The sequence below is a fragment of the Tupaia chinensis genome, unplaced genomic scaffold (assembly GCF_000334495.1).
Source record: "Tupaia chinensis unplaced genomic scaffold, TupChi_1.0 Scaffold000238_1, whole genome shotgun sequence".
In the NCBI taxonomy this organism is placed as follows: Eukaryota; Metazoa; Chordata; class Mammalia; order Scandentia; family Tupaiidae; genus Tupaia; species Tupaia belangeri.
The window spans coordinates 5367930-5395072 of NW_006159716.1; the positions used below are offsets into that span (position 1 = coordinate 5367930).

Sequence of the window (27143 nt, forward strand, 5' to 3'; positions counted from 1 at the left end):
GAAGCGGGTGTGACTCCAGTAGGCACTAAGAGGGGATTATGCAGGTAATAGAACTGCTGGAAATTCTGGTCATGAAGCTGATAAAACAAATCAATATGTGTTAAAAACTCATAGAATGCTCATGCACAAACATATCTCGAAGTCAATATTACTGTATGTTACTTTAATAAATAGAAAATATTTTTAAAATGGTGTAAGTTCACCAAATAAAGAAGACAAGAGGAAATATTCAATAACACACTTCAACTATAATCTTGAAACAAATATTCTGTAGAAGACGTAATGTTTATTTAATTTCTCTAGAAGATGTGCCATAGGTGATTGTGTATGGGTTGAGGACACAGATAATGATGAATTATGTCAGGCTGAGCACAACAGGAACTTCTATCACAATTTTTCCTTTTATTTTTTTGGAGAGGTTTTTGCTGTAGGGCACATGCACTCACCAAAAAGACAGAGAGAGACAGAGAGAGAGAGAGAGAGAAAGCAAGAAATCACCCCCCAAGGGGGATGGCCACGCCACAATCCCTTCTCCTCTATTCTCCTCTTGGGATCTTGGGCACACATGCACCCGCACCCGGTGTGAGGTAAAGCCACCGGGTCTGAGACTCGAACCGTGGTCCATTACATGGGAGTTCAGCGACATAGCAATTACGCTAAATGCTGGACCCTCACAGTTTTTCTCAGTTTGGGCAGGATTAGTAGGTAACTAGAAATATCTATGATCAGGACTATTGACAGAAACGCTAAGTCTTTACTTAGTCATTCACTAATTAGTGACATTTACTAAGTTTAAAACCCCGTGTAGAACATACAAATCCATAGGAGAGTCTCCAGTCTCAGGATACTTACAAGCTGATTGAAAAGATAGGACAAAGAAAACTCCTGGGACTGAATCTGCAATTACACTGCAGAATCCCCTAACAAACCAGACAGTGGGGGCTTCTCGGTCAGACTTTGTTGACAGAGTACCAGGTCACCACAAATAAGTGTCCTGTAAAACACATGGGGCCAGCAGGTGGCATAGTGGGTGCATTGTAGTTACATTGCTGGACTCCCACATGGCCAACTGCAGTTCAAGTCCTGGACCCAGTGGCTTGAAAATCACGCCAGGCACATGTGCATGCATGCCTAAGATCCCAGGAGAAGAATGGAGGAAACAGGATTACGGCATTGAAATCCTGGGGTAGGGAGGTGATTTCTCACTTTCTCTCTTACTGTCTCTGTCTCTCTGTCTCTCTCCAGCAAGCACAGATGCCCTATGGCAAAAATCTCTTTAAAAAAAAATCTGGGTACATTTTATCATAGGAAATCATCTATAGTATAATATCCCCTTTGATGGATGACCCTATCAAAATCTATGGGTTTCTTCAGTGTGCTTCAGGAGACATTCTGATCTCTGTTCCACTTAAAGACAGTTTGATTATGTTTTAGTCCCTCTCCATGTAACAATACTTTATCAGAGTCCCTGCAGCCAGGAATGACTTTTCCTAACTTCCTAAATCACTATAAATTTTTGCCAGACATAGCACAGAGTGAGTAAAATGGTCTGAGAGGATCCGGGCCTGAGGGAGCTGCATCATTCATATTGCTCCAGGATGAGTTCCTGATGTGACTTGAGTCCCTTATACTCCCAAATGGTGTCCCCCCCTCTGCCAGGGTCAGCTGAAGTAGTTTTGCCTTCTAGTAACACACTGTCACCTTTCCAGTATACCATGTGAAAGCAGACCTCCATGAAAAAGGGTTACAGAACTTCTGATGTCAAAGCTTTACTTCCAAGGTATCATTCCAAAGAAGGAAACTGAGGCAGAAAGAAAAAAATGTAGTTCATCCCTGCATACAGAATGTGAGCCAAAGTCCGGGCAATCTGGTTTCTATTAAAATATGGTCAGTTGAAAAGTGGGGGCTGCTAAAATCATTCCCAGTTGCCAGGCCACAAAACATACCTGACCCCCAAAACACCAGCCAGGCCTATAAGAAATCAGGCAATAGACCAGCTAGAATGTTTAATTTCCTCTGCCTCTCTCTTTGCTGGCTTTGTTGCCAAAGAATTAGCTCTGTTTATAAGAGACTGTATTAACTGTAGGCAGTAGCAATATTTTTCAGACAAAGAGGATGAAGAACAAGAAATAAAAGATAGAGCAGATGCTATCAGAGCCCCGCCCACATTCCACACACATTCCACGTGTGCAAGCTAGCATGACTTCATCTGCTGGCACCTCCCACTCTCCCTGAGAGCATGCTCTGGCGTTCAAGACATGTACACGGCCGATCAAGACATGCACATGGGGTGGGCTGGGAAATTCACACACCCTCCAGGAAGTCTCACCCAATGACTACTAGAAATTGGTATATAAAGACACTAGTTCTCTCACCTCTCAGAAGGGATGACTCTGAGGTCTGCATCCTCTATCAGCTCTCAGAGAGCCCCAGTGGGCTCACGCTCCAGTTACCCATAGTTATAGCTGACTCACTATTACCTCCGTTTGGGGCTGCTTTTCCTTCCTGTCTTACTTCCCTACTCTCTTATCAGTGTTTCCAGGGATCATTTCCCAAATGAACTACGTGTATTAGGCTCCATTTCTGGGAGAAACCGCACTAAGATAGAGGCTAACCAGATAGCTCCCTCTGAGATCATTCAAATGGTGAAGGGAAGACAGGAAACTGGGAGCTGGACTATGTAGGCAGGGCTTGAGAGAACTGAAGTGAATTGAGAAACCACAAGAAGGCCCCTGGCTCCTTTGACAACTGCCTAGAAGTCACCGTCCTTACTGATGTCACATTTTTAGGAATTGGGGTACTCTGTTTTCCATCCAGATACTTAGTTCTTTCCTTGCTGCACATACAAGACTTCAGCTCATTCATCATTCGCCCACGGCATTACCATAGTTGGTGATTTCCTAAGAACCAGGTAAAAACCACCAATTCCACAAAACACCCCCACGATGTTAAAATAACAACTCCCAAAGGATCATTGACATAAGTCTGCTGACATGTAATCTGTGGAAAACAGATTCCTGTGATTTTTGTGGTACAGAAAATCATTACGTCAAGCATATTATCTCCAGCAGACAATATCCTAAGGCCAAAGCAAAGTTCTCACCAAAAACCACATGTCACACATACTCATCTTCATTGATATCCATGTCTGCAAAAAGACTACAAATATTCACCATGAAGAAGGAGTCAGATTTGTTTCCAGTGATAGGTCAGAAACAAAATCCTTTTATATGAAGCTGAAGGGTTTATAAGCTTCCCCTCACCTCTGAAAACCCTGCTCCCCTCTCTTTGCCACTCACTCAAACAACCTCTCCAAAGCAAGAGCTATTTCAAGTTGAGGCCTTTTGGGATAAAGAACAATCCTCGGATTCTTCTGTTAATTCCTTGGCCACTTCTTTGGCCTCCCGATGCTGACCAAATCTAGATCAGGTGTGTTTGTTTTGGACCCCACAAGGCCTGGCCAGCGTGGCCAGTATAGAGTTGTCTGCAAAATATTAGCTTTTGATATTTTTAAGAAGGGTGAAAAAGAACAAATTTAACCAGATTTCATTTCTTCAGCAGTTTGTGAGTTAGGATTGGCATCATTTAGGAATATAATCATCCAGACTATTTGAAAGAATGTTGTCCTTTTTCAGTTTGCATGGCCTTCTCACCCCTCACTTTCCTACCTCATAAGCAACCCATTCTTATTCCTGGAGGGATGACAACATTAGAGACAGCATCTCCCAATGAGTCCCACATGTCACAAGCCAAACAGGAATGCACCTCCCTTTTATTCCCCAATTATTATGGACAAAGTTCCTACTGGCTTTACTGTTGGACCTTAGTCCACTTGTCTCAAAACAAGTCCCCAAACTGCTCCTGGAAGGATCTACAGTGGCTGCCTCCTGAATGCTCTCAAGTTCACCTGGGGTTCACCTCCTCCCCCCATGCTTCCTCATGTCCCTCTATGCTGCAGGGGCTGCCATCTCCTGGGCACACTGTTCTCTAATGATGCTATTTCTAATAGCCACTGCAATACCTTAAAGACCTTGTGCATCTGGCTACCGCAGTTGACTAGGTAAGAGTCAATAAGACTCTTAAGAGTTTAATAAGACATCAATGTGAGACTTGGACTTAACAGACATCCTCCTTGGAGAGTAGCTCAAAGCTAATTCTGGAAGTTGAACTCTTTTAAGTTTTGTCCCAGTGGCTGCTGGGCCTCATTTTTGGAGGCCTCCATATCATCTCAACCTGCTTTGGACTTGGGGCCTCAATGCCTATTTATATATTCATTATCTCCAGGGCATTGTTTGAACTCATAGCCTTTACAAAAAAATTCATAGCAGTTCATCTGCCAAAACTGTGGGCTATTCAGCCGTAAATGACATAAGGATGTCATTAGTCCAGGTGGAGCTGACCCTAACAACCAGTAATTTGTCCTGTCTTCCTTCAAAGCAGTGTTTCTCAATAGGGGTAGCATTGGCCTATTAAGATGGGCACTTCTTTATAGTTGCAGGAACAGGCCTAGCTCACTAAATGCCAATAATGTTTCCTCCCATTATTGTAACCAGTATTCAGTACCTGGATGAGAGACCCTCCATTCATATGCAAGATGATGGCAGGGTTAAGCCTTCACAGCCATCCCCCCATGATCTGCCCTTTGTTCCCAAAGTGTAAGAACAGATAGGAACACATACCCATAGCATTAATATTAGCCAGGGCTTTCCAGAGAAACAACCAGTAGCAAGTGAAAATACACAGAAAAAGAGATTTACTTTAAGGAGTTGGCTCACAAGAATGTAGGGACTGACAGGTTGGAATTCTGCAGTCCTGCAAGGTTTCTGCTGAGAAATCCACTGATAGTCTAATGAGAATTCTCCCTAGGTGACTTGATACTTTTCTCATGTTGTTTTTAAAACTCTGCTTTTAACTTTGTGAGTCTAGTTATATTGTGTCTTAGAGAAAAATCTCTTTGGGTTGAAGTTATTTGGGGATCTTTAAGTTTCATGGATCTGGACCTCTACATCTCTTCTAAGACTTAGAACATTTTTTAGAATTATTTTATTAAATAAGCTTTCTGTCCGTCTTTGTCTCTCTTCCTTCTAGAACTCCCATAATATAAATATTTGCTTGCTTAATGGTATCCCATAAATCCTGTAATCCGCCTTCACTCTTTTTCATTCTGATTTTTGTCTGTTTTCCCTGTCTAATTTCAAAATATCTATCTTCAAGTTGAGAGATTCATTCTTCTGTTTGATCTAATCTACTATTAAAGCTCTCTATTGTATTTTGGTTTTAATTTTTTTATTTATTTTATTTAACTTTATTATTATTATTTTTAATTTGACCAGAGAAAGGCAGAGAGAGAGAGAAAAAGTGAGAAAGCAATCTGCCAGGTCTGAGATTCGAACTGTGGTCAGACATGTGGGAGTCTAGCATCTTTAGCCACCACACCACCTGCCAGCCCCTCTCTATTGTATGTTTTATTTTATTCATTGAACTCTTCAGCTTCAAGATTTCTTTTTAATTCTTTTAAAATATATATCTCTTTGTCAAATATCTCATTCAGAATATAAATTATTTTTCTGATTTCATTGAATTGTCTATCTTCATTTTCTTTTATCTCATTGAGTTTCCCTAAGATCATTTTTTTCAGCTTATTTATATATTCTGTGAGCAAGAAACACATACAGAGACAGAGAGAAAGAGCCCATCAACCAGGTCCTGGTACTGTAATCCACCCCAAGCCTTCATCCAGCTCCAGATTATGGGCACTTACATGTAGTCAGGGAAGTCTGCCTACCTGAACTGAGAACCTTTCCATATGGGATTACCTCATAGAATGCCATGTTCTACTACTGTGCAACCATCCAATTTCCCCCTTGTGATCATTATTTTGAATTTATTTTCAGTAAATTTGAAAATTTTCTTTATTTTGGGGTCAGTTACTAGAGAATTGTGTTCCTTTGGTGGTGTCATGTTTCCTTGCTTTTTCATGTTCCTCCTGTCCCTGCATTTATGCTTGTACATCTGATGGAACAAGCACCACACCCAAACTTTACAGAGTGGTTTTCACAGGGAAAGACTCACTTGCAAATGGGTCTTAGTTTGTTGGTTCAGAAGAGTATGGTGGCTCTGGTTTCAAGTAGGTGCAGTGATATAATCTGCATGCTGTTAGTCTTCAGTGGCAATGGCTTCTGGTGTCCTCTTGTTCTCAGGTTTCTCACAATAGGGGAAAGTCTTAGTTGAGGGGGTCTTTCTTGGTGTTGGGTCTAATATGGTCCACAAACACCTGCAGCAATGCTGAGTTCCAGGGCATAGATGTTCAACGCATTTGTGAAGCCAGAGTCCTGAAGGCACGATCTCACAAGCTACTGTGGCACCTGGATCTGGGGTGCAAGTTTACTCTCCAGCGCAGATTTGGATGGAAATTACCTACAAAATAGGGTTCTGTGACTTTAAAGTAACCCTCCCCCAGCAGTTTGGGCCCAAATTTGTAGCTATGACTCTGACCCTGGAGAGCAGGGGATAGCACTGGCCCTACTCCAGGGAAGAAGGGGTACAATGAAGGTCTGTAGCCAGAGAGCAGTGTATAGCAAGCAATTCAGGAACCCATGCCAATAGGGCACAGTGACAACTCAGGCACCGGGGATGAGACACTATATAGTAGAAACTCTAGACCTTGGAATGGTGGGGCACGAAGGAATCCCTCACAGACTCTGTGAAGCCGGGTGCAGCAGTAGCAAGGACCCTACATGGTGGAGTGCAGCTGTCACTCAGGCCCTGGAAGGTACAGGGCAAGAGATTCAGGGCAGCATAGCCATGAATCTGGGGAGGGAGTTATCCCAGAATCTCAGACTCCAGGGGGCTAGTCCTGTTTCAGGGAAACAGGATACCTCAGTTTAGCCTGTAAGGCAGGTGTCCCAGTTCAGTCAATGCTCTGCTTCCCTAAGACACAGAGGAGCCCATCACCTTGGTGCTGGGATGCATAGCTGCTCAGCTTGGCCAAGCATATCTCTTAGGAAGAGAAGAGCTGCTTCAGCTCAGGCCCAGGGCGGTGTGACTGCTCTGGGCAGCCAAGGCACCATTTCTCAGAGAGCCAGGATACTGCTTCAGCTCCTGCATAGCCAAAACACCATTTTCATGGGAGGCATGCAGGGCAAACATGCAGGCTAGAGACCCAGGGAAGAGTTGATATGACAAGTCAAGTTCAAAATCAGTCTGTAAGTTGAATTCCTTCTTCCTTGGAGGACTTAAGTCTTTTGTTCTCTTAATACATTCAGCTGATTGGATATAACCCACATACATTATGAAGGGTAATCTGTTTTTAATCTAATTCTATAGATGTTAATAACATTTAAAACTACTTATAGATTGGTATTTTACCAGACATCTAGGCATCACAGCCTAGCCAAGTTGATACATAACACTGACTATCAACTTTCCAAGTGCAAACACTACTTTTTAGGCATAGGACGATCTACATGCAGACTTAGGGGGGGGAAGTTCTCTAGCTCGCCAGACACATAGTGCAGCTAAAAAAATACCCAACCTATATTTCTAAATGCAAAATACTAAACAGTTTATCTGACCCTTACCTTGAAGCATCTGTGTTCAGGTTATTTCAATTTTAGAGCTTCCCCAAGAGTAATTGTAGATTTTTACCTCACCTGTACAGACCTCAAATGGTCTATTAAAGTGATTAGATTATCTCAAACGGAGCTGTATTTCCCCAAAGATAATATCCAGACCTCCCAGTGAAAGGCATAAATTGCTCCTAATTCTAGAAATTTTAATCTTCCCAAGTTAAAAACATGTAATGTTCTGCGTCTCCTCCTGGCCTCTGTTAGATGACTGGAGGAGCTGATGACCAATATTCTCCATGATCAGAAAGCAAACCAGCTTCTGGTGAAGTGAAGATTATAAGCAATTGCTGTGCCCTGGAATGTAAATGACCATGCCCTCTACCTTACAAGCTACAGTTGTCCATCTGTCCCTAGCCATGAGGGAACTGAAGATCCCTGAGATAGGAAAAGCCCTCAGTAAGGACTAACTCTGTATATGAAAAACAAGAATTTGCAGTTAATCTATGAGAACCCCTAAAATATTTTTACATTTATCAAAACCAAAAAGCTCTAACATTTAATTCATCTTCAATTTGTTATAATGTGTTCTGTATATTTAACTTCCATTTACCATCCCTTGGACACAAAAAGTTTTCAGAATCTCTCTCCCCTGAAATTTCAACATGAAAATCTAAATTACTTTTATCTCTATATCTCGTAGCAATTTCTCCTCTGTGTCTGCTTTTCTTTTCTTTCTTTTTTTTTTTTTTTAGTATAGTTTGTGTGGGTGCTAGCCAAAGAGAGACAGAGAAAGGGAAAATGAGAAAGCACATGCTTCCATGGCTCTTCTCCTCCATTTCTCCCTCCTTCCAGGATTTTGGGCACTCACATGGGCACAAGCCACCAGGTTCAGGACTTGAGTTATGCAGTCAGCCATGTGGGATCCAGCCACATTAACCACCATACCACTGGCTGGCCCCATATTTTTCTTCTCTCAATGTCCATGACCTTCCTGGCATTATCCTTTGGAGTCATTGTCTCCCCAGAGACAAGACACCAAACCCTGTGCCATCAGCCCTTCCTCTCACATGCTCCTCTTCCCCACTCTCCCTCTTCAATCCTTTTTATTTACAATTGCCAGAGGGCATATGTGTTTACCAGAGAGAGACAGAGAGACACAGAGAGGAAGCACCCCCAAGTAGGTCATGGCCACATCACAATCCCTTCTCCTCCATTTCTCCAATCCAGTCTCTTTCAGTATTTTGCACACACATGCACACTCTCCTGGCATGTTTTTCAAGCCACTAGGGCTGGGAGTTGAACTGTGGTCAGCCATGTGAAATCCTGCCCCCTTAGCCACTAGGCAGCCCCCCTCCTTCAACCTTTTGATGAAAAAAATGTAGTTCTCAGGCTGTGGGTGCATCCCTTCAACTTCCTTCAGTTTCCCAAAGCTTTATTGCAAAAATCTCCTTTCCGGTTTTGTTATCAGTTTTGCCTCCTTTTATCTAGCCCTAACTCCCTGAGTTCCCATATTCTCCGTTCAGTTGCCCAAATGACCACCTTATATCAAGAGGGACTGCAGTCTGTGAGAAATAGGACCAGCCTGTGCACAGAGATGTCATGTAAGCAGAACTCAAAGTCCAGGGATAGTGAACTATGTTCTGCCTAAAATATGTCGTTCCTGAAAAGCACCCTGTGCAAAATGGTAGGCAAGTCCATCTCTCCCTCACTTCTTCCTCTCTCCTCTTTGAAAATACTTAGCCACAGAGAAAACAAAAGAAGATCCCCAGTGCTGTTTTCTGGAAGAAAATATATGAATAACAGGATGAGGGTAGGAGTCATCCCAAGCTCTGAAAACAGGACCATTACCACCAGCATTTAAGGCAATCTCATTAAAAACCCATTTACTCTCAATTACAGAAATCGATCATATTTGACTATAAAGGAACATAAAAGAGCTCATTACTAATGAAGTGACGGTGAATGTGAGGGTGAGTACAGTTACTCAGTTGATCAGAAGGTTCAATGAATATGCACTAAAATGTATAAGAAGGGGAACCAGCAGTTGACGTAATGGCTATGTCGCTGGACTCCCACATAGTCGACCACGGTTCGCGTCCCGGACCCGGTGGCTTAAAACTCACGCCGGGCGCATGTGCATGCGTGCCCAAGATTCCGAGAGGAGAATGGAGGAGAAGGGATTGTGGCATGACCATCTCCCCTGGGGGGGTGATTTCTCGCTTTCTGTCTCTATGTCTCTCTCTGTCTGTCTGGCGAGCGCACGCACCCTATAGCGAAAACCTCTCCAAAATTAATTAATTAATTAATTAATTAATTAAATGTATAAGAAGTTGTGCTTGGAGTCAGTGGCTGCTGAAGGACCACAGCTCTGTCTTGTGAAGCCCTGATTTGGACTATTGTAAAGACATGTGACGGTCCCCGCACTGTCCCCCAGAAATACAGGCACTTCAGTGAAGTCTCCTGGGCCCATCATAATGTGTTACTTTAGGCCTGAAAGCTGCTTTCATAAAATAGAACTGGGGGAAATGTACTTGAACATAAACAAGGCCTTGGATTGCAATGGCTTTGCTGTCTCCAGCCCTCAGGCAGTATTACTTGTAATCCCAGCCACCCCTCACTATTATTACTACCCCTTCCATGTCACTGCCACCACCACTGTGCATCTGCAGTGTGCCAGGCACTGAGCTGGGTGCTTTGTGTACATTTTAGCTCATTTTTGCAGCAACTTTTTGAGGTTGGTGTTATCACTGTATTTTAATGAAACTCTAATGGATTAAGTAGCTCAAGGTCACAGATAGTAAATGGCAAAGCCCATGTTCTTTCCACTATTTCAGCCCTGGACTTCCCTCTGCTATTTCTCCTGCCGTTTCCTACTGCACTTCAGGCCCAAGAGCCTTCACCACTGTTCAGTTGTCTCTGAAGGTCAGCCTCCCTTCTCTGGCTCACCATCTCTACCACAATCTCCCAGCCCCAGAGGTTCCTTCCCTTGGGCCCAGACCCCTTTGACTCTGGGTGGTTCTGAGTTGCACTAATATACCTCTACCCCATGGTAGGTGGTTACAGAGACAGAGCACAGGGACCCTCACAGATTAGACTGAGGCCCTGGCTCATTGCACCAGAAAGAAGAAATACGTATATGCAGCACATGAAAAAATGACTATGAACCTACAGGCTGAAACTATTCCCACTCCATTTTGACTTTTTATTTACAAACTCACTGACATGTTCCTTCTCATCTCTAACCTCTTCAAATGGAGAACAATTCTCATATCACAAACTATCAACTCTGTGTAAGGCAATTATTTTACAAGCAAGCTGGAAGTCTGACCAGCAAGTATGCCTTAATTGGGGCATGTTTCTTCCCACTGACTTTTTAAAAGCACTAGTTGATTTAGACTTAAGTGAATAGAATGGAGTTTTATCTTGGAGTGAGTTTATTATTTATATCATGTTTTAATCCAAGTTTTAAAAACTATGTACATTGTGGGATCGGCAGATGGCATAAAGGTTGTTATCACTGGACTCCCACGTAGTCGACCATGGTTTGAGTCCTGGACCTGGTGGCATAAAACTCACACAGGGCATGTGTGCATGCATGCCCAAAATCCTGAGAGGAGAATGGAGGAAAAGCAATTGCAGTGTGAACATCCCCCCTGGAGGGTGATTTCTTGCTTCCTGTCTCTCTAGTGAGTACATGCACCCTATAGTAAAAAAAAAAAAAAAAAAAATCTTAAAAAAAAAAAACCACATGTACAGTGCAAAATTGAATATCTTCATGTTTGAAGTTGATTTTTATGTCCCATAAGTGAACCCTGACCTCCACCTCCACAGTGAGTGAAGGGCCCCTATAAACTAGCCCCTGGTGAAAGTAAAGGAGCAGTGGAAGAATGGAGATACCACTTTAGAATGAGAAGGTTTAGAAACATTGTCCAGCATCTAAATCACTCCAGCATCTAAACCCCACCTCCCCATGTTGCATCACTGGCCCTTTATCTTTGGGAAACCTGGAAAGATCAAGGGAAGGTCCTACTCACCCTGGAGCAGAGGAGGCCTGAATGCTTCAGGCACCCATGGGAGTGTCCCTTGTGCCACCCCTGGGGATGCACAGATGGAAGTCAGAGGCCACAGCTATGGGAGCCCTGCCCTGGCCCCAGACAGCATCCCTGGAAACCAGAGCCACATCTTCAAACGGAAAGAATGATTGTGATCTACAGCTACTCCTCCAGGGCAGGCCTTGGACATGGCTATGTCCCTCCCTTGCTGAGGCAAGAACTCCCAAGCATCTAGAGTAACATCTTTTGAATGGATGCCAACACAATCACGAGCCTTCAGCTCCCCGAGATGTTCCCTATTTAACAATTCATGCTGGCTGCTGAGCTGAAAATGTTCCGTATGCTTACCTACTTGCATTTCCACATTTGTTTGAGCTTTTAACAAATGTGCTTATTTACTTAATTCTCTGAATATGTTTATGGAATATTATCACACCCTAGAACAGTGATATCGGTAAGCTCCTTGGCTTAATTAAACATATACAATAGCCAGATGTCTAAGCTACAGACGGAATGTGCTAATCTTATATGATTATGATGATTACTTGGGTAGCCCAAGTGAATATCTCATAGGAAAAGAAATCAGGTCTCCCAGACACGGTATAATTTGGTCATTTTTCATAAATGAGAGCATTCCCCAAAATGTGATCATCATGTCCTGTCCCGTTGATAAGGAAGGAGCTGTCCTGAAAGCCCAGACTGCTGTCTGGTGTTTTCATCCAGAGCCGAAATGCTCATCAATTACTGGGCACCTCCTCCTCTACCAGATAAGGCAAGGTGGCGGGGCACGTTCAAGAAAATTTCCATGCGGGGAGGATTTCAAGGCAATTTCCGACGATGTTTTTCTTGAAACTTGATACTTTCAGAACAAGCTGCTTTTTCCTCTCTCTGTGACTCAGTTCCGTTATTAAAGATGAGGTCAACTACTGAGTGGAAGAAGACTCCTGCCCTCTAGAGAACTGGAATATCACTTTGAGATGAGAGGACTTGATAACTAACGTGTGCACAGCGTTCAGACCGCTCTTGGTCTCCCGTTTGGGTTCCATCACTGGACCTTTCTGTATTGGGAACCCATGGAAGGAAGTATCTTATTCCTCAGAACAAAAGGCATCTGAGAGGCCTCCCCAGCCCCCACCCCGGGCCAGTGGAAACCACGTGGGCTGTGGCAGCTGTGCTGGGCTCCCTCTGCCTCTCCGCCCTCCATCCTTAATGCTCCTTGATCAAGCCACTGGTGAATAATAGGCCTGAGAAATAGTCAGATGCCGAGACCCTCCTCAGCGCCCCACGCCTGTCACTGAGGCTTGGGTTATGAACAGTCTCAGTCAGCACACATGACAGATGGCACCACATGTAGCAGATACCCAAGCACAGTTTTCAGCAACCTTTCTTCTCAAGGAAGTGTACTGCGATGTTCTTAACTTTTATTTTTATAAATATATACTATACAAATATACTTTTATGTATGCCATAAATAATACATACTTATTAAAGTACAGTTGTGGAGCCAGCAGGTGGCGTGATGGTTAAGGCACTGGACTCCCACATGGCTGACTGCAGTTCGAGTCCTGGACCAGCTGGCTTCCTTTCTCACTTTCCCTCTCTCTCTTTTTCTCTTTCTCTCTGTCTCTATCTGGTGAAATAATAATAATAAATAAAATTAAATAGAGAATTATTTTAAAGATAAAATATTTATTTTTTAAGAAAAGTTCAATGGCTTTTTTTGAGTCATGTTTGACTCGCACCTCTCCTATCTACCCCTCTCCCACCATCAATAACCCATCATAACAGCTTTGTAGATATGAGGAGATGCTAGGGAGGCTTCTGAGAAGCCATTGATCCTATACATTCATGTATATGTGCAAGAACATACATGAACACACATGCACACAGAGTTGTTTTACAGTCAGGAGCTAAATTCTGCATTCATATTTTATACTCACCATTGTTTCTCTTTGGCCACATCTTTCTCTGTGTTTATTTTTCTTCTTGCTGATCCTGATAACGATGTTTACACTTTATAGTTCTTATTACATGCCAGGCACTCTTCTAAGCACTTTACACATGTGACCTAATTCAGTCCTCAAGTGGATACTCTGGTTAGCCCCATTTTGCGGATGAGGAAACCGAGGCACGTTGACATTCAGTCACTTGCCCAGAGTTGCACAGTAAGTGACCCTGATGTGATGCAAGCCCGGGGAGCCTGGTTCCAGAGTCCATGCACTTAATGTTCATGTTTGGCCACCTCTCAGTTGAATTCTTTTAGAGAGGGAGGGCCTGTGGGTGGTAAATTCTCCTTGTCCTCTTCTGACTGATAATGTCTTAATTGTGCCCTCACTATGAATGATAGTTTGAATAGAAATAAAACTCCAGGTGACAGTTATTTGCCTCTATTATCACCCAGAATCTCTTGTTGAGGAGTAGGCTGTCATTGAAGTTATTCCTTAGTAGGTCCTCTGGAAAATGTTAATAGTGGTTCTTTTCCCTGAAGTTCTGTAGTTTCACTGTATGTCAAAGAGTGGATTTATCCTGCTCAATATGCAAAGTGCACTTCCTTTGTAGAATAATCATCATCATCATCATTTTTACTTTAATTTACTTATTATTATTATTATTACTTTAATTGTCTATAGAGTACATGAGCTCAGCAAAGAGAGAGAGAGAGGAAGCAAGCCACCAAGTCCAGGACTCAGACCACAGTCATCCATGCCAGAGTGCACTTTCAACCCAAAGGTTTATGATTTTCTCCAATTTTGGAAAACCTCAATAACTACTTCTTTAAATAATTGCTTTTTTATGATTACCTTCATTCCTTTCTTCTAGATTCTTATTAGACAAGTGATGAAATTTCCCAATCTCTACAATGTTTAACTGTTCTTTCCCATTTTTGTCTCTTTTGCTTTCTATGCTATGTTTGGGGTGAGTTATTCCATAGTACCTTCCAGTTCATTAATTCATTTATGAAATAGACCTAGCCTAGGGCTCCTTCCTTCATTCTTCCTATTGTTTTTGTCATTGTATTTTTAAAAGAATTTATTTAATTTTAGTTATAATTTTTTTTAAAATTTGCTACAGGTATACATGCTCACCAGAGAGAGATAGACAGAGAGAGAAAAATTGAAAAAGCAAGCCACCAGGCCCAGGACTCAAACCAGTCGGACACATGGGAGTCCAGTGCCTCAACCACCATGCCACCTGCTGACCCCATTGTTGTTTAATGACTACAAATATTCTTCCTAACCATCTACTCTTATTTCATTTATACCTGTTAGTTGCATTCTCATTCTTTTTAAAGAAAATATACGTTTCCATTCATCTCTTTATCCTATATCCTCGACATGCTTTAGGTCTTTGTCTTAGGAGTGTAGACTGGCACAGTCATCATGGAAAGCAGTCCTCGGGTTAGGTGTACAGATCTATTGAGACGCAGTAAAGGGGTCTTCTCAGTTGCACAAAACCACATGTCTAAGGATTTTCATCACAGCACTGCTAATAGTGGGAATACAGGGCAAGCAATTTGTTCAACCACTGGGAAATGAAAATAAATTGTAGGGGCATGCACTATGGAATGAATGTAGCACATACAACAAAATGAGTAGATATCAAAAACAGAGTATTGACAGGCTAGCAGGTGGCGTAGTAGTTAAGACTGGATTCTCACTTGGTCAACTGCAACTGCAACCCAGAGGCTTGAAAATCACGCTCTGTATGTGTGTGAGTGTGTGTGTGTGAGTGTGTGTGTGTGTGTGTGTCTCCAAAGTCCCAAGAGGAGAATGGTGGAAAAGGGATTGTGATGTGGTCATCCCCCCAGGGGGTGATTTCGCACTTTCTCTCTCACTGTCTCTCTATCTCTGGCAAGCACACACACCCTATGACAAAAAAACTTAAAAGAAAAATAGTATAGACAAATAAGTAAAAAACAGGATAAAATTTATAGCACAATATTACTTTCATATTTTAGAAATTACACAGGAAAGTTTAACACAAATTTTAAGAACTCATAGGATAAAAACATATACATCAAACCAATTAGAATGGTTGTCTGCTAGAAGAAAAGGAGAATGAGACTAGGGCATGGAGCATAAGGATAAAAATGCATCTGTACACGCACACATACACATGTATATAAATACTTACATACAGATATACAGCAGAGGCTTTACCCAGGCTGATGAGGATGGTATGCCTTAACTGAAGAGGAAGATTAACTCAACATTCTGTGCTTCTGCATCAATTAATGTATTTATCTGCATGTTCAGAAAATTAGTATCATCTATAACGAATTCACATTTCAACTATTTATTACTTTTCTTTACTTTTTTTTAGCATTCATGTATTTTGGTATGTGGATGGCTGGGCCCGTCCTTTTTTTTTTTTTTTTTTTTTTTTGAGAGGTTTTTGTTATAGGGCACGTGCGCTTGCCAGAAAGACAGAGTCAGAGAGATAGAAAGCGAGAAATCACCCCCGGGAGGATGGCCGTGCCGCAATCCCTTCTCCTCCATTCCCTTGGGATCTTGGGCACGCACGCACATGTGCCCAGTGTGAGTTTAAGCTACCGGGTCCAGGACTCAAACCGTGGTCGACTCCATGGGAGTTTGACGGCATAGCCATTACACTAACTGCTGGTCCTGGTGGGCCCATCTTCAATGAAACATGTTTTATTTATTTATCTGACTCTCTTCTCCTTGTCCCTGTCCTTCTCTAGCTGCCAGGCCCTGCAGACCCTGATTCAGATCTAGCTCTAACAAGTGTAGTTCAGAGTAACTCTCTATGGCATTATGAGGGTATGGTAGATCCCATCACAGTCAGTGAGCAGCTTGGCTTAACCCTTGGAGAGAGGCCAAGTTTGCACCTTTCTTGCCCATTGGACTTGCTGTGGGGTGGGACATTAGCCCCAACCAATATCTCAAGCACTTTTATTTTCTAATTCCCTTTCACTCGTAGGTTAGATGGTAGGAAGTCTCACCCCCACCCACAGCTTCACACTCTGAGCCTGGCTCTTGTCCCCTGTTTTGTATGGTATGCTTGGTCACCTTCCCGCTTATGGAACGAGAGCCTTGCAACCTCAAGGTTGTGGTTCCACTCACCATCTTGCATTTCTGTCCTACTTCTGGTCTTCAGAAATATATCTTATAATCTAGTCCAGCATTGTCTTCCTGACAGTCTCCTTTTTATTCTATCCACCATTGCTATGGTGGAAAAGATGTCCCTGCCCCAGCAGATTGTCAAAGCATACCAACACGTTTGGATAAAGCCTAATGAAAAATGTACTAGCACATGGGCGCGTGTGCGTGTGTGCCCAAGATCCCGAGAGGAGAATGGAGGAGAAGGGATTGCGGCGTGACCATCCCCCCTGGGGGTGATTTCTCGCTTTCTATCTCTCTGTTTCTCTCTGTCTATCTGGCCAACGCACATGCCCTATAGTGAAAATCTCTCAAAAAAAAAAAATGTACTAGCACAGAGAAGATGACTATGTCTGATGTTAAGGCTTTACAAGACTGATATATTCCTGTTTGTTGGAAATCCATGTAAGGATTACACAGTTTATTCTAGGCCCATTATTTTTATAGTCTTACAAATAGCCTTTAGGGATCTAACCTTTTGGTTGTCATGGAACCTCTGTGTTAGCAGAAAAAAACTGGTTTCCCATGTCACAGCTGAAAGCAACACTCTGAATTCAGAACCACTAACTAGACTTTCCATTTCAAAGAGGCCCCTCAGGCAGGAAACAATTCTATATATTCTCTCCACACCCTAATCTTACTACTTATGTGTATTTTACTTTGATTGTACTAGGGTACTACAGTAGAATAGTCAAGCAGAAGAATATATATTACCTGGGTCCAGATCACTTAGTAATTACCTAGAATGCCAGACTCCAGTATGAATACAACCCGGTCTCCCCCAGTCCTACTCCTTCACTCAAGCCTCGCCTTCCTGCCCCTGCACCAAACCAAGGAACCCCTGGTGGCTGCACTGTTGCCAACAGTTCTCCTGACCTAGAGGGCCTTTCCAACCCCACCTAACAGCCTTGCTCTTTTCTGAATCTCCTTGAATCTTACCTCTACTAATGATGCCTTCCCTAATGCCATCTTTCCCACCTCTCTAAATGTATCTCTACCATTGATTTGACATTTAGCCACTTAGTCCTCAGGGCCTGCCACCTTAACTACGCGATATCCTTTCAATATGGCTGGAAGTGCCTTAATACCTAACACTAATGTGGAACATCTTAAATGTGTGTACATTATTCCTTATTGCCCCCAAGAATATTGAGATATAGTAAAGTAGATAGTATTGCAGTCAGTATTCTCATTTTTCAAATGATGAAATTGAGGCTTAGTGATGTAAGTACCCCATCTAATGAAGAAGTACATGAGTAGGGATTCGAATTCAGTTCTACCTTTAAATTTGTGTTTATTTTCTAGTATAACCAAGGTGGCATACTTCTTCCAAGTGCAACTCCAGGTGACTAGTTATAGCTGCCCAGAGTGCTTTGTTGAAGAGCCACTCTCAGGCTCAGCATGAAAGCAAACTTTCCCTGGTGGAGAATCAGGGCCAGCCATGGGCCCAGCCTCAGCACTTCTCTGGTCTCCATGTTACACTAACTTTCTTAAGCTAGCACAGAGTCTTCTATGAGTTTATGTATTCCAAAGCACTTGGAACGTCATACTTAACATATAATCAGTGAGCCACGAATATATTTTGCTTGATAGTGACAATACATCTTGAGCAAGGCATCATGGGAATTGCAGGGGCAGCCTGCAGATAGCCATACTGGAGAGTCATAAGTGAGGAGCTTGCACTGGGCCAGCCAAGCAGCTTTCACTGGAGAATGATCTCAAACTAACATACATACAGAATCAAATGTAAAGCCTAAAGAACATTATTTTATCTAAAAGACTGAATTTGTTTTGGGGGGCAGCAGGTGGTGTGATGGTTTAGGTGGCTGGATCTCAAATGGCCAACTGCTTGATTTCAGTCCCGGACCTGGCAGCTTAAAAAACACACTGGGAACATGCGTATGCATGTGCATGTCCAAAATCCTGAGAGGAGAATGGAGGAGAAGGGATTGTAGCATGACCATCTTCCCTGGGGGGTTCGTTCTCTCTCTCTCTCTCTCTCTCTCTCTCTCTCTCTCTCTGTTTCTGGCAAGTGCATACACCCTATAGCAAAGTATCAAAAAAAAAAAAAAACTGGTTTTCCTTCTGCATGATGATACTTTTCCTGTGAACTACTTGGTAGCGGGGAACCCATACACCGTAGAGAACAACACCTTCACAAACCTACTCATGGTTGTTTATAAGGTCACACATCTCTGGAGCTTTCTCCCAAGTTGTTGTAGGCTCCCTGCCCCCTGCTGCCACTCCCACTCCATCACTTAATGAATCAAAAAGGGAGGGCGGGTGTTTCTGACATGGACTGTTGTAAATTACTGAAGGAAAAATTACTAATTACCAGCATTCTCCTACAAGCAGAGCTTTCCCTCCCTCCTCTGCTCTTTTGGTTTTCAACCCCAGTTTGGGCTCCCTGCTTCCCTCCCATGCTGTCTCCTGCCTCAGGCTGGGAGTTCTGTGTTTCCGTTTCATCTCTTTTCCATACCTCTGGATGTGGATGTGTCCAAGAACCCAGGCCAAAACCAGCAAATTTATCACTGGGGTAATGACAGCAAGCTGCATGCTGAGTGAATTCTGCAATCCCCCTGAACTCCTTCTTTTGCCAAAACCTGTGGAGTTGCAAGATCCAGCAGATTACAGAGACTCTTATCTTCACATGAAGAATGACTCTGTTCGAAAATGCAATTAGCTATCAGTCAGGAGGTTATTTTTGGACACTTGTTTGGGGAAATCTCAAAAATATTTGCCATGTAGGAGGAGACATTAGTCAATTCACCAAAACTGATCAGTAACCACATTTGAAAGTATCGCTATTAGTATGTATCTTTATAAAGGCCCTCCTTGGGACCAGCAGTTGGCATAATGGCTATGTTGCTGAACTCCCATGTAGTCGACTGAGGTTCAAGTACCAGACCCAGTAGCTTAAACTCATGCTGGGCGGGTATGCATGCGTGCCCAGGATCCCGAGAGGAGAATGGAGGACAAGGGATTGCAGCATGGCCACCCTCCCTGGGGGATGATTTCTCGCTTTCTCTCTGTGTCTGTCTTTCTGGCAAGCACACGCGCCCTATAGCGAAAACCACTCCAAAAAAATACATAAATAAAATAAAATAAAGGCCCTCCTTTTGTCTCCGAAGAATGCCTGGTTGTTCTGAGAATGAGTGTTCTTATTTGTGGGATTTGCAGAACTCTCAGTCCAAGTTACAAAATCTTCCTCTTTATTTAAATGAAGCTCTACACAAACCAAGAGCTGTGGTGAATCCTTAATCCTGTTATTCAAAAATAAATAAATAAATAAAAATAAGGCTTCCCTAGAGTTTGGAGAAAGGGAGCCTGGTCATTGATTAGAGCAGAGGAAGTTGTACATGCTAGGGTGAGCACCTACCATGGGCAAGGCATGGAGTTGGGAAGGACTCTCGAGGAAGCATGTCGACAGGAGGATGTTGCTGAACTCCCATGTAGTCGACTGAGGTTCAAGTACCAGACCCAGTAGCTTAAACTCATGCTGGGCGGGTATGCATGCGTGCCCAGGATCCCGAGAGGAGAATGGAGGACAAGGGATTGCAGCATGGCCACCCTCCCTGGGGGATGATTTCTCGCTTTCTCTCTGTGTCTGTCTTTCTGGCAAGCACACGCGCCCTATAGCGAAAACCACTCCAAAAAAATACATAAATAAAATAAAATAAAGGCCCTCCTTTTGTCTCCGAAGAATGCCTGGTTGTTCTGAGAATGAGTGTTCTTATTTGTGGGATTTGCAGAACTCTCAGTCCAAGTTACAAAATCTTCCTCTTTATTTAAATGAAGCTCTACACAAACCAAGAGCTGTGGTGAATCCTTAATCCTGTTATTCAAAAATAAATAAATAAATAAAAATAAGGCTTCCCTAGAGTTTGGAGAAAGGGAGCCTGGTCATTGATTAGAGCAGAGGAAGTTGTACATGCTAGGGTGAGCACCTACCATGGGCAAGGCATGGAGTTGGGAAGGACTCTCGAGGAAGCATGTCGACAGGAGGCATGTGATCAGGAAGGCCCATTGTCAGGGAGGCTCTTTACCTTCTTTACCTACAGGGGAGGCTCAGTGCCTGGGAGGTGGTTTTCCAAGAAGGAATGTACTCTAAAGGAGAAAGTTGCGATCCGGTTTCACTAGGAAGGCAGTGCTCAGGCTTGTGAAAGGCCGGTGGTGTAAGGCAGCAGTCCCCAACCTTTTTGGCGCCAGGGACCAGTTTCATAGAAAACAGTTTTTTCCATGGACAGGGGTTGGGGGTGGATGGTTTATGAGAACTTGCAACCCAGATCTCTTGTGCACGGTTCATAATAGAGTTCACATTTCTGAGAATCTGGTGCCCCTATGGATCTGACAGCAGGTGGAGCTCAGGTGGTTATGCAGCGCTGGGGAGCTGCTGTGATAAGACGAAGCTTCGCCACCTGGCCTGCTGCTCACCTCCTGCTGCACAGCTGGTTCCTAACAGGGACAGTAACTGGTACTGATCTGGTCTGGAGTTGGGATAGCTGTGCTGGGTACCCAGGAAACAGACAGGGCACCAAGGTTCCTTGGGCTCTCATGTTGTCAGGAGAACCTACTCTAAATGGCATGTTGTATTTGTCACAGCAGATCTCTTTTTATTTGAAGCATGCACATGCTATGCTTTTTAAAAATTCAACTCAGTAACATTTTATGCAGAACAGCCTCGGCCCAGCACCAGCCTTCAGCTCCCAACTTCTTCACTCCCCCGATAACAGAAAATAGGGTCGTATCACACAGAATGGGGAAGCCCATGTGTGGCTGTGGCTGGCCCAGGTGTCAGGTCATTTTCTTGTTGGTTCCAGGTCCATCGGTACTCATCGGGCCAAGTATCCCCAACTCCCCCTCAATACCTCCTACAGTCCCTACCCTTCCCTACTTGGAACTAGGATGCAATGATTGAGTAGGCCTTGGCTTTCTCTTCGCATAACCCTATAATCCTGTAGAGACACATGGAAGGCAAGACGTGGACATACAAGTGCCCCAGGCCTTCAGCCAAGATGATAATGCATCTAAAGCCAGTGATCTCCCGGGGATCACCAAGGGACTGGTGAGGTCTAACCCAGAGACCACAGAGAGAAACCGTAGCATCTTCAGTGTGTAAAGGGCTCTCACTGCCAATGAAAGAGGATCCTCTCCTATGCTGAGCCAGAGACAGAGCAGGCCCAACAACTGGGAGCGACAGGGACACAGACGCGAGTGCCATGTAACTCCTTATGTATTACTTAGCCAGCGGAACAGGGTGGGTACATACAAGTCTGAGGAAAAAATGCCCATTTTGTTCTGCAGAAGAGAGTCCCGCACAGGGTGTGAAGGTGAACTGAATGCCCTCTGCCATCTCTCCCAATCATGGCGTTCTGGGAGTGCCCTAGAACTTTCCATGACCAAAGCCATCTCCTGTGACCACTTCACCGTCTCCTCATCTTTTGAATTCTCCGCTCAACTGTAGCCTGGAGTTGTAAGAAGCACTCTTTGCGAGGAAAGAAATATGTTAGACAAGGGAGCAGTGAAGTTTCCCAGCTTTCTCAGAGTCCCCCGGAGGCCTCCTCATATCCCCCAGATGGGACTTGTGACACAGACAGCACTGACATTTTAACAAGCGTGCTGAGCCCTTGGGCATAAACAGGCCCCAGGGCTTCTGTTTCACCCACCCATCGAGCACAGAATCGTGCAGTTTTAGAGCTGGGAAATCCTGCCAGTCACGGCATCCCAGATCCCACGAAGGCAGGAACTCTCCCTCTAATAACCCAGCAGATGGTCACCCAGCTTCTGCTTGAGCACTTCGGGAAGGGGCTCACTGCTTGCCAAAGATTTAGTCCATTCTGAGACAGCTTAATCTACTGTGAGACGGTCCTCGCAGTGAGCTGTTTCTTCCTCATAGTGAGCCCCGAGTCCGCCTTCACTGGACTTGACTTCTCCCCGCCGTGGTAGAACAAAGAGAAATCTGTCCTGTGTATGACGATGCTCAGATATTCCGACAGCCACTATCTCCGTTCTCTTCTCCCTCGGTCTTCCCTCCCCCATCTGAACACCTCAGATCATCTCAGATATTTCTCTTGTGGCATGATTTCAAACCCCTCACCATCCCAGTTACCATCTTCTGAATAGTCCCTGTTTTTCCAAAGTTTCTTATTAAGAGTAGTTCTCGGGACCAGCAGATGGTATAATGGCTATGTTGCTGGACTCCCATGTAGTTGACCATGGTTTGAGTCCTGGACCCAGTGACTTAAACTCACTCCAGGCGCATGTGCATGCATGCCCAAGATCCTGAGAGGAGAATGGAGGAGAAGGGATTGTGGCGTGGCCATCCCCTCTGGGGGTGATTTCTCACTTTCTGTCTCTCTGGCGAGCGCATGAGCCCTATAGCAAAAACCTTCCCCTTCCCCCAAAAAAAGAGTAATTCTCAGAAAAAATACAAGCTGTGGTCTCATTACTACAGAGTACAGTGGAACTATCACCTCCCTTGATCTACACACTATGCATTTATTAATGCAACCTAGAATAGTGTCAGTTACATGCCAAACCATTCACTGATAAGCTTATTATCTACTAAAACACCGTATTTTTTATTTGACTTAGTTTCATATGGCTTAAAGAAAGGAGTGAATTTACAAGTGGCTCTATAAGTTATGAGAAGACCAAATCCTGCCCTCCCCTTAATTAAAAATCAAAAGATAGAAGCATTTAAGAGATTAGGGTGCTAGCGAAGGTGTTAAGTGCCAGGCCAAGGTAACTGAGCCCTAAGACGATTGAAGCCAAAGGTGAAAGGTACATTTGCACTGATGTGCCGGTGACCTCCTCTTCCTGCACTTGCCAGGGCACAGAAAGGCTCAGCCGTGCCTGCTTGTGTCCTTATGATTATCTCCTTATTATTATTATAATTATTTTAGTTTAGGTTGCCATGTGCTCCTGAGGCAAGGTCTTCCTTCAACCCATCAGAAACTCACTGGTGGCTTTCCGTTGTGTCTTTAACAGGTCACCTGAAGGAAGAAATCACCCAGCGGCACATTCAGCAGGTTGCTCTCGGTGAGTACAAAGCAGTCGAAAGGAAGAAGGGGAAGGTCACATAAGCCGACCTGGTCCTGGAGACCCGAGCCCAGCCAAAGCCTTTGGCTTCATTGGAAACCCTCGGGCCAGCCGAGGAAAGCCCAGCTGCTACTGCCGCCACTTCCTTTGACTGCTCCTCCCCTTGGGGCTGCTGTCCCCAACCTGTGGACTTGCTCCCCGCTGTCAGCACCTGGCACCCCACCCTTCCAGTGGCTGCCTCATCCTCCTTACCTTTTCCACTCCACACCCCAGCCTAAATTCACCCACTGTGTCCCAGCTCTGCAGGGACTGACTGACTTTTCTGGAGCCATTTCTTTTTTCTTTTCTTTTTTCTTTTCTTTCTTTCTTTCTTTATCTTTCTTTTTTTTTTTTTTTTTTTTTTTTTTGAGAGGTTTATGCTGTAGGTCACATGCACTCGACAGAGAGACAGAGACAGAAAGGGAGAAATCATCCCCTGGTGGGGGATAGCCACACCGCAATCCCTTCTCCTCCATTCTCCTCTCAGGATCTTGGGCACGCATGCACATGCGCCTGGCATGAGTTTAAGCCACCAGGTCGAGGACTCAAACCACAGTTGACTGCATGGGAGTCCAGCGACATAGCCATTACACCAACAGCTGGTCCCTCTACAGCCATTTCTAAGCAATCCTAACAGTCATGGAGGCAGTGATCATTAACTGACCCACTTCGATGCACAATTTTGTGTCTCCTGTCTTAAATCATCCTCGCAATAGCCCCAAGAGATAAGTACATTTATCAAATGAAGGAGATTCATAAACTTGCCCAAGGTCACGTGGCTAGTGAGTGTTGAAACAGAAATTTGAACCTAGTTCTCTGTGAGTGCAAACTTGGTGCTCTTAGCGCTCATGATGTTTACTGCCCACGCAATGGCTGACTCACTTCATACATTAAAAATGCAAGTACTAAACCAGTCTACTCCTATTCTAAGAGGCCCTTGGTATCCATTAAGAAATGGCCACCTGCAGAAAATGCCCCCTCTCGATATGGGACCCAATGATGTCACCTGGGAGAAGAGTGTAGCTACCAGGAAGACTGGTACCAACCACTTATAGACCTTTGATTTAAGAAGAAATTCAGATATTCCAAACAAGGGGCAACACTTGAAATGGCCCAAGCTCTGAAATAACCTGTAATGGGAGAAATCCAGCACCCAGGGCCAGTGTTAGGGAAATAGAGGAAAGCCCCCAAAGTCATAAGGATCATGCGTTTGACCCTAGTAACTAGGACTATTAGGAGAGTTAGTTGTTCAGTTTGGGTAATAATAATGATAATATAAAATAGCTAAAGACTACATAAAAAACATAGAGCAAGGAGACCTAAGCTGACTGGTGTGCAGAGCTTCTTGTTCTTGGCCCTGAGCCTGAAGGGTCAGGTAACCCGCCCTCTCCTTGCCAGAGACTTGGGCCCACACCGGAAGCTTAGCCTGTGCTAAGCGTCTTCACCAAAGAGCCAGGGCTGTCCCAGAGCCCTAACTCGCTATGCCTGGCTCAGAAAGACAGGATGACCTTTATTTTAAAAGCATAATATCCCAAACTAGCAAGATGACCTTCTAGGCCTCTGAGTCCTGTTCCTTGCTACCCTGGGCAGGCCAGTGGGTGTGGAGTCATTCCCAAGGGCTGCCCCCCTAGCCCGGAAACATCTGGTCTCTTCTCCAGCCTTCATGACTCAGTAGAAACAATGATGTGAAAAATACCGCTCAACCTCGGGGCCCATTCTCATCTTGGGCCTAGAAAGCTGTTTGCAGGGCTTTGAGGGTAAGAGGAGTTCTACCCACTCTGCTCCCCAGTCCTCAGCCTCCTCAAGGTGGTCCATCCAGGTGGGTAGGCCCTCCCTGGGCCTTTGGAGAACTGCTGCATGTTTTGATCACAGGCTTGTATCTTATTTCCCCTGCTCATCTCCCTGGGAGCACGCTTCAGAATGACAGCAGGTGTCAGGTTCAACAGGGCCCAGCTTTGCTTGAAGTAATCAGCAAACTTCAAACAGAAAGCTCTTTGGCTGGAAGTCTAATTAAGAGCATTTGAAATACCTATTTATTTTAAAAGCATACTATGCCAATTAGAGGAAAAGTGTTAACATCTCCCAGCTGCCAATTTGTGATTAAATGCCATGTTGTCATCCAAGCTCCTTAGGAGGTCGTCTGATGGAGAGTTGGAACCACCAAAGCTATGTGTCCCAGGTGACCACGTTTCAGGTGGGAATTCTCTCCTAGAGAGATACCTCTCAACACAACAGGCTGTTGACAGAGCCTTCTCCTGCCTTTGCCCTCCCTACAGGCCTGCACTGGGCTGCCAGCTAGGACGCAGGGCTCCAGTAAGGGTAGAAGCCATGCAGCCTACTTGGATTTCCTGATGTTCGGCCACTTGGCTTCAGATGTAGGAGTAGCGCGGTGCCTAACTCTGATATGCCCCTTCCCATTTCTTTGTTTTTTTTTTTTTTTCTTCGTCTTGTCCTCCCTTCCACACTTTGGTTTGTTTCCTTTGTCTGCTTCTCCTCTTTACTTTCACCCTCCACTGTACGTATTCTCTCTGTTACTATTTCTTTCTTTTGGCTATATGTTTCTAAGTTTTCATGAGAGCGTAAGTGCATTTACATGTGTTCTGGGGATGGGGTAGGGGGTGGCGAAGATCAGAAGTGAGTCTGAGTAGGAGAGGTTTTCTCGGGTATTTTGCATATGACCGTGTGTCTGTGTGCCTATGTAGACATGTGCCTGAATTTGTTTAAATGCAATCCAGTAGGCAGGCAGAGGCACAGCAGTTACACAACTGAACCCACGCGGGAAGGTCCTGGACTTGCATCCTCAGGCCTCCTTGTACATGCCAAATGCACACACACATGCCGGTGATCTGGGCTGGCTGAGGCTCAGGGTGGATCAGAGCAAGAAGATCTGGTTGGGGATGCCTGTCTCTCTTTTTCTCTGTCTCTCTCTTTCATGGAAGAAACAGCTTTTTTAAAAAAAAAAAAAGAAAGAAAGAAAGAAAAAGGCAATCCCAGTTCCAAAGGGACAATGATTTAGTGGTGATGAAAGAGGCAAGCTTCAGAAGAGATCCTTAATTGATTATAGGAAGCCATACCCAGGGGTGTACTGGAACCAGCTCATTCCATTGTCACAAAAACCAGTTGTTAACATTTCAGGAAATTTGGAAGCCATTGTCAAACAAAACTGTTATTAAAATTATATAAGCATATAGTTAAACACATAAAGAAAACACAGGTAACAGATATCAAAAATTCATCACTTTCTAATATACTTTCTTATTATCTATGCTCTTGAAATTATTTATATCCACTGTATCTGAATAGTGGAAGACATGCATGATAGC

The 27143-nt window shown here is 44.0% G+C and overlaps 1 protein-coding gene across 2 annotated transcripts in view; it reads left to right on the top strand.

The window, feature by feature from the left end:
• KIF6 (kinesin family member 6) overlaps positions 1–27143 on the top strand; it is a 485408-nt gene that overhangs the window by 411317 nt on the left and 46948 nt on the right. For both annotated transcript variants that reach the window (XM_006148609.2, XM_006148610.2), the window contains one exon: positions 23731–23781. In XM_006148609.2, the coding sequence (XP_006148671.1) occupies positions 23731–23781 (51 nt within the window). The remainder of the gene's footprint in view (positions 1–23730; positions 23782–27143) is intronic.